This window comes from Acomys russatus, chromosome 18, assembly GCF_903995435.1.
Source record: "Acomys russatus chromosome 18, mAcoRus1.1, whole genome shotgun sequence".
Lineage (NCBI taxonomy): Eukaryota > Metazoa > Chordata > Mammalia > Rodentia > Muridae > Acomys > Acomys russatus.
In genome coordinates, this window is record NC_067154.1 from 38,826,359 (window position 1) to 38,844,592 (window position 18,234).

General features: G+C 34.2%; 1 protein-coding gene across 2 annotated transcripts in view; it reads right to left on the reverse strand.

Moving 5' to 3' along the window:
- The window catches only part of Dach1 (dachshund family transcription factor 1), a 393,427-nt gene that overhangs the window by 103,910 nt on the left and 271,283 nt on the right, over positions 1-18,234 (reverse strand). For both annotated transcript variants that reach the window (XM_051160903.1, XM_051160902.1), the window contains 2 exons: positions 9,844-9,979; positions 8,289-8,423 (listed from right to left, as the gene is read on the reverse strand). In XM_051160903.1, coding sequence (XP_051016860.1) covers positions 8,289-8,423; positions 9,844-9,979 — 271 coding nt within the window. The remainder of the gene's footprint in view (positions 1-8,288; positions 8,424-9,843; positions 9,980-18,234) is intronic.

Consider the following 18,234-nt stretch of genomic DNA (forward strand, 5'->3'; position numbering starts at 1 on the left):
TTTCTTCCAATGATGTTTTTAAATTTTGTATTTATTTTACATCCTGACTGTCATGTTCCCTGCCCTCTCATTCCTTCTTTTCATCTGTTCCTCTACAATTTCTCTTCAGAAAAGGGCCCAGCCTCAACGGATGTCAACTATCCATGGGATATAGACTTGCAGTAAGACTAGGCACCTCCTCTTCTATTAAGCTAGACAAGGCAACCCAATAGAGGGCAAAGGTTTGAAGACAGTGACAGAATCAGAAACAGCCTCTGCTCCAACTGTTATGAGTCCCACATGAAGAGCAAGCTACACAACTGTAACATATGTGCAGAGCACCTAGGTCAGTCCCATGCATGCTCCCTTGATGGTGGCTCAGTCTCTGTGAGGCTCTATTGGCTCGTTTCTTCCAAGCAGTTTTTAATTGTTTATAAAGCACAATGAGATGAAACTCATGCCTCATACTGTTACTGGACCAAACACGTTGTCTGGCTATGTCATAGTGTTAGTTACCCTTCTCCACACCCCACAACTACTTTACTCTTCCATCTCCAGCCACTTAACACTTCTTGTTTCATTACTTCCATTTTCACCTTCATACTTCCTGTCTTCAACTTTCCTTTCCTTGAAATCTTAGCCACATTCTCCCTTACTAGTCTCCAGTCATTTATGGCTACTCCAACTTAAATACATATATTAATACTAAAACTGATATTTACATATGACAGAGAATGAATGCTATTGTCCTTTGGGCTATGGATTACGTCACTTTGAATGATTATTCTATTTCTACTTATTTTCCCGGTAGTTTTATAATAGCTGAGTAATATACTATTGTGTATTTAAATTATCTTCATTGTCCACTCATTGTTGGGCATCTAGGCTGTTTTTGTTTATTTTTTTGTGTGTGAATAGTTTTTTTTTTTTTTAAAAAGACATGCAGGTAGTATCTGCAAACATACTCAATATCATTATCCATCTGGAAAATAAAAACTAAAAACATGGTGAAACACAAATTCATATGTACAAGCTGGCTCTGATTAAAAAGACAGACAATAATAACATTACTGAGGATGTAGTCTAGATAGAATCCTTATACACTGCTGGCGGAGTTGCAGCATGATGTAAGTGTTTTAGATACATATAACAGTTACTAAAACAATTAACTATATTAACCAAACTATTGCATTCTTAGGTATATATCCAAGTAAAGTAGAATATGTCTATAATACCACCTTATATATGACTATATATAGCATCATTAGACAAAATATTGCAAAAGAAAGAAAACAACACAGCTATCTATCAAGATGAACTGATTAAATCATATGTAATATACATAGTCAATGAAATATCATTTGACAATAAAAATACTACCACATTCATGAACATTGGAAACATTGTGTTATTTAAAAGAACCCAAATACAAAATTTCACACTCACATGAGTATACTTATATTAAATGTTGAGAATAGATAGAACTATTATATAAGCAGGTAGGCTGGTAGTTGCTGTGGCTGATGCTAATGGGAAGAGAAAACTAAGGGATGTGGCTTTCTTACCATATTAATTAAAAGGCTCAAAAATCCTTTGGGGGATGGTTGTAAAAATTCTGTACATATTTGACAAAACTTGAGGATATGCTTTAAAGAGGAAAACTAAGTGCTGTGTAAATTATACATCAAATTATATATCCATGTAAAGAAATAAAATACAGGAAGATCATACTGTCAACAACTATGAAGAGGTTAAGATATTTCTTTACTTTAAATCACAGTGAGCTTGCCCTAGTGTTATGGCTCAAAAACTGAGACTTCTGACTAGGACTTAGGCACGTGCTACTCAAAGCCATAGCGTGGGCTTCCCTAAGCTCTCATTTCCACAGGTGATGCTAAGCAGACAAAATAAACCTTCACCCGGCGTACACTGCTGCCTGTTGCTTAAGAGAAGCCAGGTGCTTACAGAGCTTGCATACCTTACAATAAAGAGCAGCTCTGCTTTTCTTGAGACCGTGTTCTATTATAGAGTTATCGTAGTGTTTTTATTATACTCATGTAGTGTCAGATAGTCCAGAGTTTTATCGGAAAATTGGCAGTAGTGCTGCCTAAAGACCCTATCTTTGTTTCTTGGCTGTGTTAAATAGGTTCACTCACTTGTGCAATAGTGGCATGTATGTTACAGGAACAACCAACTACTTATTGTTCAATTGAATATAAAAGCTTTTCACAAATTAGAGCCTATGCCTGGTTCCATTATCTAGTTCTAAAACCTTTGGCTAGCTAGGTCATTTACTGTTCAGGAGAATACAATAGTATTATTCTGTTGAATGGATATAGTAATAAAATGCCCCTACATACTTATCTTTAATTCCATAAATTAGTGCATTGCTCAAACTTCAAAAGAGAGATTATGATTTTTTTCAATAGATTGTGATTAATACAAAGACCCACAACCTCTCATTATAAAGAAAATTAGAGATTATAGAGTCATTCATTCTAAATAGGACATTTATATCACAATCTCACCCACAAAGGCTCAGGAATCATCAAGAAAGAGGGAGAGTAAAGCTTGTAAGAGGCAGAGGTAGTGGATATTTCCAGAAAAACAACATTCTTTTGGACATGACCATAAACTTACACAAATGGACTTACTGTTAGATGTACAGCATGTACAAGACATGCAGAAGATAAAGACAGTCAAAATTCCATCATGGATGGAAAAAAGAGTCAAGAAGTCGCACCTTTTGGATGTGAGCCTCTAGAGGTTTCCCATGCCCCAGTAAGTGGCTCAGTATAATGCATATACAGGTAGCACTGAGTGGTCTCATTGTGCGTTTTAAAAACTAAACAACATATATATGAATTTGGGAGAGAAGTGGTGATATGGGATGGAGTATTTTACCCAAATGTATTATACACATTTAATAATAAAATAACTACATTTTAATAATAAGATGAAAAACCACATGTTTGTTTAAGTACTTACTATAAGAACATAAAATTTCTAATTAAATGAATTAAGTAGATCACGTCTTGTAATAGACAAAAAGTTTAGCACTATAAATGTTAAGTTTGACAGGAGTCATCAGAGTTACCATCATTAAATAATAAACAATAAAGCCAGTAGAATGTTTCAATGGGTAAAGACAGTTGCAGCCAGGTATCTTGATTTGAATGTGATGTAGGATTTCACACAGTGAATGCATAATTCAAACTGTAATATATACTAACAGTATGAAAACATGGTGAATTCTATAGAAAAGGAGCTTTTAACCGAGACATATTCATGTATTAGTTACATGAGACAATAAAACTTCTAATATGCTAGAATGTGATATCATTAATTAGTGTAATAGCAATTTATCATTTTAAAGAAGAAGAGCATTTTTGAAGGTGAAACATTCACCAAAGTGATATTACAAGTTTTAAAGTTACATTATTTAAAACAATGAGACTATGCAAAACTATTTTAAGAAACTTGAGAGAAATCAAGCTTTACCCAGTTTTGAAAATAAAAAGATATACAGGGTTGATGCACAGAAGAATTTATTTTTAAAAAGGAAATTTAAATATGGTAAAATCCTTTTGTTGGTCACTGCTTTCATGTCAATGGTGTGTACCGAAAATGTCTCCACATAGTTTTATTACCATAGATGTTCACAGCCTCAAGGATGCTTCCATATAATGACTGCCCTTATGACTGTTATCTAAACCTTTACATGTGTCCAGATGTTGATAGTAATCCAAACTCTTTGTTTATCTGTAATGACCCAGCCTCCTCTCTTAGCTTATCCAATAATGTTACCTCTCTGTTCATTTGTATATGTTTTATATCAACATGGTGAGCTTCTGAGATGCTGTGGCATCTCAATCTGAAAGCCCAGACTACCTTAGACTGTTTTTTTTTTTTCTTCTATCACTCTGTACATGTCATGTCTTCATTCCCATGTGACCTCTAGTCATTCCCATGTGACCTCTAGTCAAGGTCCTAAGACCCAAGCCATGGAAGCTAGGAAATCCGTTCCACCTTGAACTACTTACTCTTTGTTGGTTTATCTCTGTTCAGAGGGAAAAGATCCCTGGAGATTTAGGGAATTTGTGGTATTCATATAAGTGTGTGTGTGTGTGTGTGTCTGTGTATGTATGTATGTATGAAAGTATGTATGTATATACACTATAACAACAACTAATGTCAAAAGAGGATATGAACTTTAAAGAGACCAAGGTTTGGAGGAAGAACAGGGCTGGGGGAATATGTAATTATATTATAATCTCAAACAATAAAGGAAATAATTTTTTTAAAAAAAGACAGTGTAACCAATTTTTAGCTTTTCCATTTGCAGCATCAGAGTTTTGTAAGCACTTATCTTTTACAAACTCTTGAATTTAATTAAGTTAACAATACTAATAAACATTTTTTCATTATGCCTGGGACTTCTACATGAGGTTTAAATGCTTATAATTCTATAAACAAAATAATTTTTCTTTTTAAATTTTCTTTTATTATTTTTTTAATGGTAATTTTTTAATTAATTTATTCTTGTTACATCTCAATGTTTATCCCATCCCTTGTATCCTCCTATTCTTCCCTCCCTCCCATTTTCCCCTTATTCCCCTCCCTTATGACTGTTCCTGAGGGGGATTACCTCTCCCTGTATATGCTCATAGGGTATCAAGTCTCTTCTTGCCAACCTGCTGTCCTTCCTCTGAGTGCCACCAGGTCTCCCCCTCCAGGGGACATGGTCAAATGTGAGGCACCAGAGTACGTGAGAGTGGGATATGACTTTCTTTTTAAATTATAAATATGGTATAATTATACCCCTCCCCATGTTCAAGATTACATTGAAGCATGCTGTATATAAAAATAATGGGAGCACTTACTCACTTATTTTTTTACTGAACTCTGAGTTTATGAAGCTTCTGGGGAATAACTGATAGGAACTTTATGTTTTTTTAGGAAACATTATAGACAATAGGTTTTTCATATTAAAAAGGACACACAGTTTTAAGATAATTGATGATTCAGGCTTCATACCACCATCATTTGGGTCACAAAATGAATTTTGCTATCTATGCAATGTATCAATGTTTTCTTAAGAAATATTGCCTTTGGAATGATTTAGTTGTTAGAAAGCAAATTACACATAAAAAGTTCAAGCTGAAAATAATATGAATATATAATTAATTTTTCTACAGATTTCCCTAAATAAAGTTACTTGTCCAATACAGATATAAGTAGTAAGAAAGTTGCAGGCCTGTTGTGAGGAATATGATAAATGGAGTCATGAAAAAAACCAAATTTTAATTTAGCAGACTCTATCAATCTAGAAAGCCCATGAATATTTACTATTAATTCAGTATGCTGGAAAAAGATGAAAGAGATAGAGAGTTCATCCAAGAGAAAGAACAACATAAAACAAGGCACTATAATTATATCAACATCTATTAAATTTTCCATGATTTGAAATCAATGGTAGTTTCATATAGCCAGTCAGAATGCCATCCATCTAATTTTGTATATGAAATATTGGGATACATGTGCGATTTGGTTAGGATCTTTGTTATGAACAAAACATGGAGAGATTAGTAAGATTAGTAAACAGTAAGGCTCTATGTATATTCAGAGTTCGAATGCTCTACCTATAAACATGCCACTAAAGAAAAAGTTATTTTTGCCTTTTACCTTGCTATTTAAAGAATGCAATAATCATCTTTGAATTCACTCTTATTTATTAGTATTTTCTATTAATCCAAACTAAATAGCATAAGTACATATACAGAATGGTTTATTTATAACCAATGTTAATGTTCAAACGACTCAGAGTTTATTTATTAAAGAACAAAGTGTGTTAATGAATAAAGAATTTCCACAGAAGAAGAAAAATATTGTATTAAATTTGAGGACACAGGAATGTACAAGAAAAATGAGAAACCTAGTTAAAAAGCTGTCATTAAAAAATGTTCCATAGTAATAGTATGTTATAATTATTATAACAGCTAATGAGTAGTACAGATAAACTCTTAATTCTTGGCTATCACAGGTCGACTCAACTTGAAGCATAAGGTTGGGCAGTTATCAGCTTAGTTAAGTATTTACTGTCTCATCATTGTCATCTCCAGATTTCATATTTCGATTTCCAGCTTTTGATACCAATGTTCTTGAAAATATTTAAGTTCTAACATAATGATATCCATTTTGTATTATCAGTCAATTTCTCATTTCTTTTCCTTTTTTTTTTATTATATTTTGGTTTTCTGTTTGTGTGCTTATTATATGTCTGTGTGTCATAGCAAGGATCATATTTGTATATATGAGGACAAACTTCCGCGTGTAGTACTCTCCCACTATAATATGAGCTTCAGGTATCAAGTAAGATCCTTGGGCTTTGAAGTGGTACCCACTGGCTGAGGCATAGTTCCAGCCTCTTCATACGTTTTTACACTGAACCAGTTAAATTACATCCATGGAAAACTGAGAAAAGAGCCACTCATTTTCTCTAGACATTTATTCTGTGGCTGAAACTTTGGAAAAAATTTTTACATTGAAATATTACTGAAACTTAAATTTCCAAATTATCTTTTTCTATGTCAATTTTCATAATTCTCTGCTGTAATCATCTTTTATTAAATATGAATGAAAGAGAAAATATAACACAAGGTTTCTTCAGTATTGAACTTATGGAACATAACACTTATAATATAGAGGCCTTGGGATGCAGTGACACATTATGTATACAGCTCTAAATTTACAATAACATAATATCAACTTTGAAAATACACAATAATAATACACTATAAGTAACAGACAAGTTCATAGATGTTGCTATTTCTCATTTGTATCTTCACTGTAATATGCTAATACACAGAAAACATTTCTGTGTTCTCACGGATGTTATAAGGAACTGATAGTGTTATTTGCAAATATTTATATTCTTTCATCCCAAGGAATTGACTAAGGCTGTAGTGCATTTTAGGAAGATATTTCCTAAGCACTTTTAATGTTTTCCAAGCTTACCTGTTCTCTCCTAAGAAGTATTATTTTACTTATGCACTTAAAATCCTTTTATAAACTTAATAAATAATAATTTTTTTGCTTTTGACAGAGAGGATTTAACCCTGTGTCTTGTTCATGTTATACAAGTACTGTGTGCCCGCCCAACTTCAAGGTATCAAAGCTTTGTCAAAATAACTTGATATTTTATCTAAATCAGTAATCATGAATTTGAAAGAGAGCAACAAGGGAAGTGTAATGGAATAGTGTAGGTGGAGGAAAGGGAAAGGAAAAATATATAAAGATGTCATAATTTCAAAAAATCAAAGAAAAAATTTAAAAGTTAATGAAAGTTAAAAAAAATGACAAAGTTTCTATAGGCACAACTCAAAATATGTTATTTGAAAATGTGTTTATCTTTTAGGCATATCTATTTAATAGATGAGAAAATTCAAACATGCTTTCTTAGTAAAAAATGGCTTAGGTTGATATTAAAAAAAGTGATGGGAAACCTGAATCTCTGCACATCATGGGCTCTGTTATCGGTATGAGTGTGTGTGTGTGTGTGTGTGTGTGTGTGTATGTGTGTGTGTGTGTGTGTGTGCGTGCCCGCACGTTTGTGCACAAGGCATATGTGATTGAGGCCAAAAGTTAATGCAGATAGTTTTTCCCCCTCTCAGGAACCATCACTCTTCATGTTGAGACAGGACCTAGTACTGGGAACTGGAGCCCAGCAATGGGTGAGGCTGGCTAGCCAGAAAAACTAGTAATCCTCAAATTTCCACTTCCCCAACATTTAAGTTATAAGCACAGCACTCCCTTAGCCTTTTCTGCATGGGTGCTGGCGCTGGGACTCAGACCCTAATGAGTTCCAGACAAGTCCTTCAAAGGCTGAGCTGTCTACTTTGCTTCCCATGCCCTTTGAAATGACTGCAAAGATTCACTTGAACACCCTGAAAGACCTAATGATCATGGGTCTTTAAATCAAAAGAGAATTTCTCTAATCCTATTTCTGCTCTGTCATACTAAGTAAAATAAAATGGATTTGGGTACATTAAAAATGACAAAAAATCACCTTAGTAAATACAAATTAACATTTGGGACATAAATTTCTTTTAAATATGTTGTGAAAATTAAGTCGTTACTTACCATTGTGTAACAGGAAGTAGCAGTCTTCATTCAGACATCTTTTGTTGAATAGGCTCAATGTTTTATTAATGCATATATTTAAAATATTTATTTTATTTTACTGATGCAGAAACAGATGGTGTATTTCATTGCAAGAACAAATGAAAGGGGACAGAATCATAAATTACCTTTTTCAATATGGATCCTTTTTGACTCATGTCCCATGTCATGACCAGCCAAATCTCCCTCCTTTGGCCCAGGAAGCACGTTTGGTGATAAACCCATCAGCATCTGGTTCATGGACAACCCATTCTGATGAATAGCTGTTAGTGCCGAACAAGAAACAAACGCAACAACATCAGAATATGTAGTTAATGTGTATCAGTGGAAAATGGTTTTATAATAAAAAATAATATAAGCATATAATACTCCAACATTAAAATTATAATCCATTAGTAAAATTACTGGAGGATTGATAATCAATGGTAATCCTTAAGGATAAGCAGAAAACACTGGAAGTAGCCCGTTTCACTGCACTTATTTTCCAATAAAATAAACCATTTTTTGTGCTTAGAATAATGTGGACTATCCATATTAGTACACCCACTCCCAGTGAAGTTGTCAATATTTTATTCTAGTGCATCAAGTTTTCTCCTTAGAAAATAAATTCCCCCAATTTGGGAAACTTAGAGAATCAACAATAAAGTACCTTTTACAATGTGAGATTAATATGAATGACACACTAGTGACCTGTTTAAGACAGTATAGTTTTCTGCAATTAAAAAACTGACATAGTTGTTTCAGTCTCCTTTTTGTAGTCTACTCTATAGAATATGGCAGGAAAGAAAATCATCTTGTTCTTAGAAATGCTAGTTGACAAGGTCATTCTATGTGAAAATATCTATCCTATGTACAACAATACTATAATAATGCTAACGTCTTTATTTTTAATATATTCTGTGATTTTATGATAAAAATGTATTGTATGTAGAAATTAAAACTTTCCTTCCTTTTGAGCTGGTGTTACAGATGTGAGCCATCTAAAGTGGATACTAGACAACAAATTCTGGTCCACTGAAAGATCATCCATTTCTTTTTACTTTTCAGCCATCTCACCAGATACAAGATTAAATACTATAATTTTTATAGAAAATAATTTGAAGACCTACTTTAAAAAATTAACAATAAAAGAAAATTATACGTCACTGAGTATTTCAGACAATAATCCTAAAATTAAAATTCTTTAATCAAGTGATCATTCAAAATGGGAAAGAACTAGACTTTCCAACTTTACTGTGCTTAATTTGATATCTGCTGTATGTACTTGTAAATATTTCAGTAAATAAGGATGAATGCCAGAATCTGATGAATTTCAAAAGTAGCAAAGGTTTCTATTAAAGAAATGCAATTGCGTACCGGAAATGATGTACTTAGATGTTAGATAGTTGGGAATTGGTTGTGTACTTCAGAAAGTAATCTGGAAGATTACTTACTTTTTCTGTTTCATAGCTCAAATCTTATGTGTAACATCAAAGAGAGGAAGTCATATCAGAACCTGTTAATGCACAATCATCCCTCATGGCATTCCAAACTGGGACACATAATTTTGAGGAATGGCTATTTGCTAGGAGCTTCAGTACATGATGCATTTGAGACCTAGTTGAAATGAGGGCCTTTTGATTAGAAAGCCCAGCTGCACCTAATAAAGCTTAAGAGGGTGACAAGTAGAAGTATGAGACCTACGGATTCTGTCGGAAGAACTCTCGGTCCGTGCAGGGGAGCTGGACACACTGCTGCTGCGGTGTGATGAAGGGTGGCTACCAGGCCTTCGGCCCTCCTCCAGAGAGGGCGCAGGTGAGGGGCTGTCAGGTACTCGCTCCTGCATTGTACAGGATCAAAGGAGAAAAGAAGAGGTCAGTATACTGAATCTTGATTTCATGAATGGTATATTTCCTAGTACAATTAGAAATATGAAGGGGGCTGTGCCCCAAAACCCCGCAGTGTCTCACCAGCACCTAAACATACTAAAAGATATACTTAATCATGCCAAAAAAAATCTCAAACATGCATATAATGAGATAATGTAAATGGGATTACAAATAATAAATTAAATAACCATTAGTTAAAACTTTATATTTTGAGCAACAAACTATTTTCACCTTTTATATATTAACAAACTTAGGCACTGATGAGCACTCTCTACAATAATCAGTATATATTTGAGTATAGAAACACACTTCCGCATTTAAAAGAGGTACACAAGAAAAGAGATGGCTTAGTGGTTAAAGACATTGGCACTCTTACAGAGGACCTAGGTAAGGTTCTTAGCACTTACATAGCTCACAACTACCTGTTATTTCAGTGGAAGGGAAGAAGCATTGTTCACAGGTCTGCCCATAAAACCCCCATCAGCTTTTAGATGGTTAAAATATGTATATGAGAATCACCTGGCAAGATCTTAGAAATGCCTGTGCTTGAGTCGTGTTCCCAGATATTCTGGTTGATAAAGTAGGATACCTGAGTGCAAGACCTAAGGAAATACATGTTAAAGTGTTATCTCTTTGTTCCTACGACTAGGAGGTTATATGGAAATATCGTCTGTACAGTAGTAATTTGTCAGCAGAAGGGAAGTACTACATTGGATAAATTGCTGATCTTCTGTGGCTAGTGTCCTCATGTGATGTGCAGATAAAGGAGAGTTATTTTTGTGAAGAAGGAGGCAAGGCTGTAACCCCATATCAGCAAGCCAAGGAATGCCAGGGATTGTCAGCTAAGGCCAGAGCTCTGGAGAAGCACAGATGACTCCACTTACAATCTCGGAGGAATATGGTTACATGAAGAATGTTTTTTGATATTTAAAGCCAATAAATTTATGGATGTTAGTTTCTATGGCCCAAAGGAAAAGAATATCCCACCCATGAAAAGAGAGATCCAGGCATTTAATATATATGTATATTACATACATATATTAATACATGCATGTATTAATAAATATACACATATATTTAATATGTACACAAGTCAAATCAAGTAACTGTTGTGTTACAGGCTATTTTTCAATGATCTGCATTGCCAATAAACATCTTCAACAGATACACTGAGGATTCTTTTTGCAGAGCAATTCAATTAAAATGAAAGCAGGTGCCATAATGTTCAAGCCTTATTTTAAAATTCCACATCACAAATTATTTCCCAGTGTGTGTCCTGAAGGACATGATCCAAGCCCTTAAGTAGCTGTAGGACAAAACATATCTGCTTAAACAGTGTTGGAAACACTAAAAACAAGAGCTACACAAAGAAAATCATCATTTATATTCTATTCTTTATACATGCAGTGAAATTTCTGTAATGATAACTACTATCTATCTATCCATCTATCTCTATCTGTAGATAGATATAGACATATGTTAATGGGCTTATGGAAAGAACAGTAGATGTCCACCAAAAGAGAGCTGTCAGAGGCGTTATACTATAGAATTGTCCTTCACCATAGTTGAAAAGACTGAAAATTGATTCCCCTAATTTCTGCTAATAGCAAAACTGAGTAATATTTAGGTGAATATAAAATACTTATGTTCCAATTCAACTTCAGTACTGTTTCACTTGAAAGACTGAAGATGAACAAATTACTGAGGAAAACAACAGGAGAATATAGAAAGAAAAACATGCAGGCACACACACACACAGAAAGAGAGAGAGAGAGAGACAGAGAGAGACAGAGACACAGACAGAGACACAGACAGAAACAGAGAAAGAGACAGAGAGAGAGAGAGAGAGGCCATAGGCTTAAAATTCATAGACTCCATAGCTGGGAAAGACTGTTGGCTTCTTCCCTCCTTTAGAAAGCTTGCAGCTTGAATGGCAGCTTTTGGTACCACTAAATCTAGTCCTCAGGGAGGGGGCATTCAGATCAGTTCAAGTCCAAGGGCCTTGAGATCATAGTGTTTTCATCAATAGAGTTTTTACCTTTCACCTCTGGGGCAAAATAGGCTGTATATTTTAGGAATCTCTTGGACAAACCTGACCAAAAATTAAAAAAAAAAAAAAAAAAATGAGGTTTCTTATGCCCAGTGGTGGAATTTGTGATGGGTAGTCAGTCTTTCTCTCACTCCTAGAGCTCAGATGGAAACTTTTCCTTTAAATTATACATGTACACTTATACCCAGATCCACTTGAGTTACACTTTTATTATTCTTAAGATTCAATCAACATTGTGTAGTAGAATGGGGAAGAAAAAGTGTAAAAGCCAGTGTAACAGGCACTTTTCTGTGAGATTGTGTCTATTAGCAATGTCAACGCTAAGCTCACCGAATTTCACCAACATCACTGTCTAAAGCTAAACTGAACAACAACAAAAATAAAAAATCCAAAGCAGAAAGGGAAAAGGCCGCAAAACCTCAGCAAATCAAAAAGAACTACAATCAACTAAGGATTATGAGTGGAAAAAAAGTCTTCCCTATAGAAGACATCACTTGGTTACCCAATACCAAATAGTCATCACCAAAAAACATAAGAATAACAGTATTCAGATTGAGCAGGTCATTTTGAGAAATATTCATGTATATAAGTATCTATGTATATATATATATATATATATATGTTCACATAAATACATACATACATACACACATACATACATGCATGTTTTGAGAAACCTCATGCCCATTTCCACCCCCTCCAATTTTTCTCCTGTTATACAGTAGTTTTCTTTACCAACATTCTATCTTCCTATGTTTAAACAATTGAGTTCACTTAGTGCTACCTATATGTGACTGTGTATAAGAACACTTGCTGGAACACAAAGAAGCTCCCAGGGTCCATATGTCTGAAGAAAATTGTCTTCTTTCCTGCATCCATGAATGCCAATAAAAATAGCTCCTTATTTAGACAGATAGGCCCTCCTAGGGTCCCAGATTAGAGCCTTTTGGCTTTGTTTTAAATGTAATTTCTATCCAATAAGATTGTTAATTCTTTATTTACATAGAATATATAATATGAACATGAGAAAGATGATTGTATTTTATTACAATAAAATTTTCTAAATTAACCAATATATCTTCTGCATATTAAGACATTTTTAATACGGCTTATAATAATTGTTTCAGTGATCTTATTTGTAATGGCACTTTTTCATGTTTTGCTGAAAAGGGATAAAGTACAGTCAAAAAATGAATCAATTTTTGTAAAAATCATTTGTAAATCTGATTTTGTGGCCATAACAATTTTCATAGCAAGGACCAATGGAAAGTGTGGGTAGATGGTTTTTCCTTGATATTTGATTAATAAAACCTTGATATTTATTTATAAACTGATATAGCAATGGTTATGCCAATAAAGGCATTCTTTGTTTCTTTAAACATTGTTCACATAAGTAAAAAATTGTTCAATATAAACGTATCCCAAACTTCTATGCTGATTTATTTAACTCATGAATCATTTACGTATCACTTTATCCACTCAAAACACCTTAAGATGACATAATAAGCTATGTAAAAATTGATTGAAACATTAATATAAAATATGATTTGAAAGCCTCGTTTAGAACTAGGAAAACTGTACAAATTGAAGCATTTATTTGGCTTTCCTTATTTGACTTTACTGTAGCTTTAGACTCAAGAACAGAGAATATACTGTGACTATACATAATACTTTTATTTTAAGAAAATGTTTTATGCAAATTCTATGATTTAAAAGCTTAATTATTCAATTGAAACTATCTATAAATTGAGACACAACATATTCAGTCATTTTACTTAATGTATAATTTCAATCTTTAGAAAGTGATGTATTGTTCTTTGAAGAATTTCATTAAAGCAAAATCCATTGAGCAAGTAATACTTGAATACACTGTTGCACAATAAATTAATTTATTTCAACAGCTTAATTCTTTTATCATATTTATATGCTTGCCTTTCTAGAGTATTCTATAGGATGGAGAATAATGAAGACAGTAAAGAATAGCTTGGAGGAGAACCTTGTAATTATTACTGAAACAAAATGATAATGAGTTTTATTTAGACATAATAAGAAAGAAGTAGTTCAGTGTCTTTGGGGAAACTATGTAAACGGGATTTATAATTTCATTTCCTGGATACCTTTTAACCTCTAAGCTGGGCCTGAAGTAGAACAGAAAAGAAGAATATTTAATACTTTGACATACTGCTTTACAGTACTACATCAACTCCAACCAATCAATAAAACACAATCTTTTGCAATGTTCCATCTTTATAAAACTCACCACAATAATAAATGAAAATTTAAGAGGACTACTCTTTCACTGTAAAAAGGTCAAACTAATAAAGTAATGGCATAAGAATAACTGCAAAGAGAAGGCTGCATACATTGACGCACAACAATAAGTATTGTTCTCTATGGTAATTTAAAATTAAATGTGGAATTCAAAACTTGTGTACTCTTATTGCTGCTTCCAATATTTTCAAAATTGAGCTGTCATAGCTACTGCTCTCCACCATGAAAAAAAGGTTGTGTTGCCTGAGTAAAAGGAAATAATCACAACTTGTTTATATATATTATTTCACTTAGCTTAGTTAATTTTACTTTCTTTTTGGACCCCTCACTTGCCTTATAAAACTCTTCCATTTATCTTAATTTCAGTTAGAGATTATCTAATTGGAAATGACATAGAAGTAGATAAACATGCATTTCTACTCTAAATAACTTAACTTTCTATAACTTTTTGATTTACAAATTAACATAGTTGGCCAGTGCCGTTACTTAGTACATAACCCAAATACCATACTTCTGAACGGGTACTGCTCACACTTACATTGTTTCATTCAGTAAATGTTTACTGAAAATTTACTTCATCCTAGGCAGGATATAAATTTATGGACATGTATTTTCTAAATGACATTTTTTTAAATTATGGACTATATCTCAAACACTCTAGTCTTAACAAACTGCACAATTATTTTCCATGGTAAACTCAAATCCTCCCTGTTTTGAAAGCTGTGTAAAGAATATAAAATGTAACTTTAATATTTTTCTTTTGGAAAAGTGCTAAAAAGGACTTCTAAGAGACACAATGAATGATGTCAACATACCTATATTAGCTAAAGCACAATGAACTATCACAGAAAAATTTTATCAACTTTACTCTGCTTAAACAAGCAGGTCTAGGAATAAAATTTTAATTTAATTCCATTTTTGTTTTTTAACTTATTCAGTCTAGAGGTCTATTTTCCCACATTTTACATGGTAATTCTGGTAGACTGATATTTTAATTTTTAAAACAAACAAAAGATTATTCACTTTACATCCTGATTATAGCTCCCTCCCTTCCTCTCCTCGCAATCCAACCCTTGCTCCCTCTTTTCTTTATTCCCCTTGCTCTACTCCTCAAAAATTGGGAGCCACCCTCCTCTACTAATTCACCCTAACACATCAAGTTGCATCAGGAGTGAGTGCATCCTCCATCCTTCTAGCCAGGCTAGGCAGCATCACCAGGGCTATGTGACCTAAATGCAGGGAACAGAGGCCATATCATAAATATGCTCACTCCAATTAATAGGGGAACTGCATGAAACCTGGGTTGCCCATTGGCTACATCTATGTATAGGGTCTAAGTCTAGTCCATGCATGGTCCATGGTTTATGCTTCAGTCTCCAGAAGCTTCTCCCTGCCCCTCAGCCCCTGGCTAGTTGGCTCTGTTGATCTTTTTTTTTTTTATTTATTTAATTTTAATTTTATTAATTTATTCAGATTACAATGCAATTGTTATCCCATCACTTGTATCCTCCCATTCCTGCCTCCCTCCCTCTTTCATTCTATTCCTCTCCCCTAGGGCTAAGACTGAGGGGACCTCCTCCCCCACTATATGGTCATAGCCTATCAAGTCTCATCTCGGCCGCCTGCTTATTCTTTCTGAGTGATCTTCTTGTGGAGCCCTTGTACCCTCCTGTCTCTCCAACCCCCTAAATCCTCCACAAGTCTGGAAGGGAGGGAGACATGACATTTACCCTGCCTACAAGATGTGCAGGTATAAAAATAGAGCAGAGATTGAGGGAATGTCCAACTAATGCCTGTCCCAAACTGAGACTACCCCATGGGAGAGAGCCAACCCCTGTCACTAATAATTATATTCTGCTATGCTTGCAAACAGGAGCCTAGCATATCTGTCTCTGAGATGCTCCACCAAGTAGCAGATCAAAACAGATGTTGAGACTTACAGCCAAAACGTTGGGCAGAGCATGGGGAGACATAGTTTTAAAGGATATATTTAACAAAATTAATCAGATCAAGAAAGCGTAATCTTGACTTGGGAACTGTAATTCATCATAGTGAAAATTAAGTGCCATATTTTTTTTCCTTTTAAGGCCTGTTCCTACTATATAGCCCAGGCTTTAGTTGAGCTCACAATCCTCCTGCCTCAATTTTCCAAAAGTGGGAAATATAGCTGTGATTTACCATATTCGTACCAGCACTATAAGTAAAAAGTATAACTCCTTTTATTCCAAATGTAAAGGAAGGAAGTGAGCAAGAATTGTATCAGTATGGTTGAAAATTAGAAGCTGCCACCCATCACCATCAGATACCTTCTTCTCTGCGTCTTTTAATGATTACCTGGCTTACAAAGTCTTCTTGGTTTCCATGTTTCCTGTTTCTTACACACACACACACACACACACACACACACACACACACACACACACACACACACACACACTTCATCAATGGTTCTAACTTTGGTTCTTTAGGTTTATTCTCCTTAGTGTTACAGCAACTAGCAAGCAGATGTAATGACCAATGTTCTTAACCATGAAATGACTCCCCCTGCTTCTAATTAAACTTAGTATCAAACAGGGTCCACCTGTCTCAGGGTGCAATCAAAGGAGATTCTTCTATCTAAACTCAAGGGAAAACTCAGTATTATTTCTTATAGTTAATTCTCCAGCTTTTCATGAAGGAACTAGGACTGAACAAGTTTTATGTACCATCAACATACAAGAGACAAGACCTCTCCTTGAAAGTGGTCTTGATCCACCTTACACTGTTCAGCAAAGAGAACCTTGGATATACATTCTCATCAAGTCCTATGTTAGGTTTGTATTCATTCATTCCATTCTGATTTATTTGTACTGCATAATAGTTTAGATTTAAGAAAAAGTTTCAGTAGTAAACCAGCCTGGGATGGGTGGGACCAGCCCATTTGCCCTGTCCCCCAAATAATCATGGCAGAGTTTCAAAACCTCCTTTGGGCTATTCAGGATCTCAGGCAGTGTATGAAATCTCTTTAAGAAAATGGTTTAACATCTAGTAGGGGAGGAGGTCGCCCTGAGTCATAGACCTAGGGGAGGGGAATAGGGTGAAAGCGGGAGGGAGGGAGGGAGGAATGGGAGGTACAAGTGATGGGATAACAATTGAGTTGTAATCTGAATAAATTAATAAAATAAAATAAAAATAAAAGTAAAGAAAAAGAAAAAAAAAAAAAGAATTGGATCAGTATAGACCTGGCTTTCTTGCTGTTTATTGGCATTCTCTGCACAGCAAATATTTGCAGCAAAGTTTTTATCTGGGTAGGTACAGTATGTGTCCTTATGGACTACTCCTACTATTAGCTTTAATTTGCAGTCGCTTTGATGGACCTAATTGATATTTATGTTCTTTTATTTCTTGAGACTATTCAGAGTTAGAGATGGAGTCTCCATTCGAGTTTGTTTGGCCACAAGGTTACCTCATGGATAGTGTTATATACTTTGAACAGCAGCGTATAATATATGCCTTTTATGACACTAGCCACTACAGATAACCATACCCAAAGGTCATTACCTCAAATGATTTATAAAATATTAGTCCTTATTCATTTATTGAATAGAATAATTATAGGATCATAAGGTTTTTTTTTCTGTCATTTATTAATTCTAGCATGCCATTTAAACAAAAAAGATCAAGAAAATACTTGTTCTTTTTCTATTTACTTCTGTTTTGTTTAAATCTGAGCTGGACTCAAAAGAAGTCAAGTTTCTAATATTTTAGTGAGTATAGTTGAAAAAAAAGAAAAGCGAATAAGAGATAAAGGAATCTTACAGCTGACTTGTGACTGTATTTGGATAACCTGATCACAATTGCCTAGGAGCCTGTTGATAAGATGACTAAGAAGACTTTTGAGGAAAT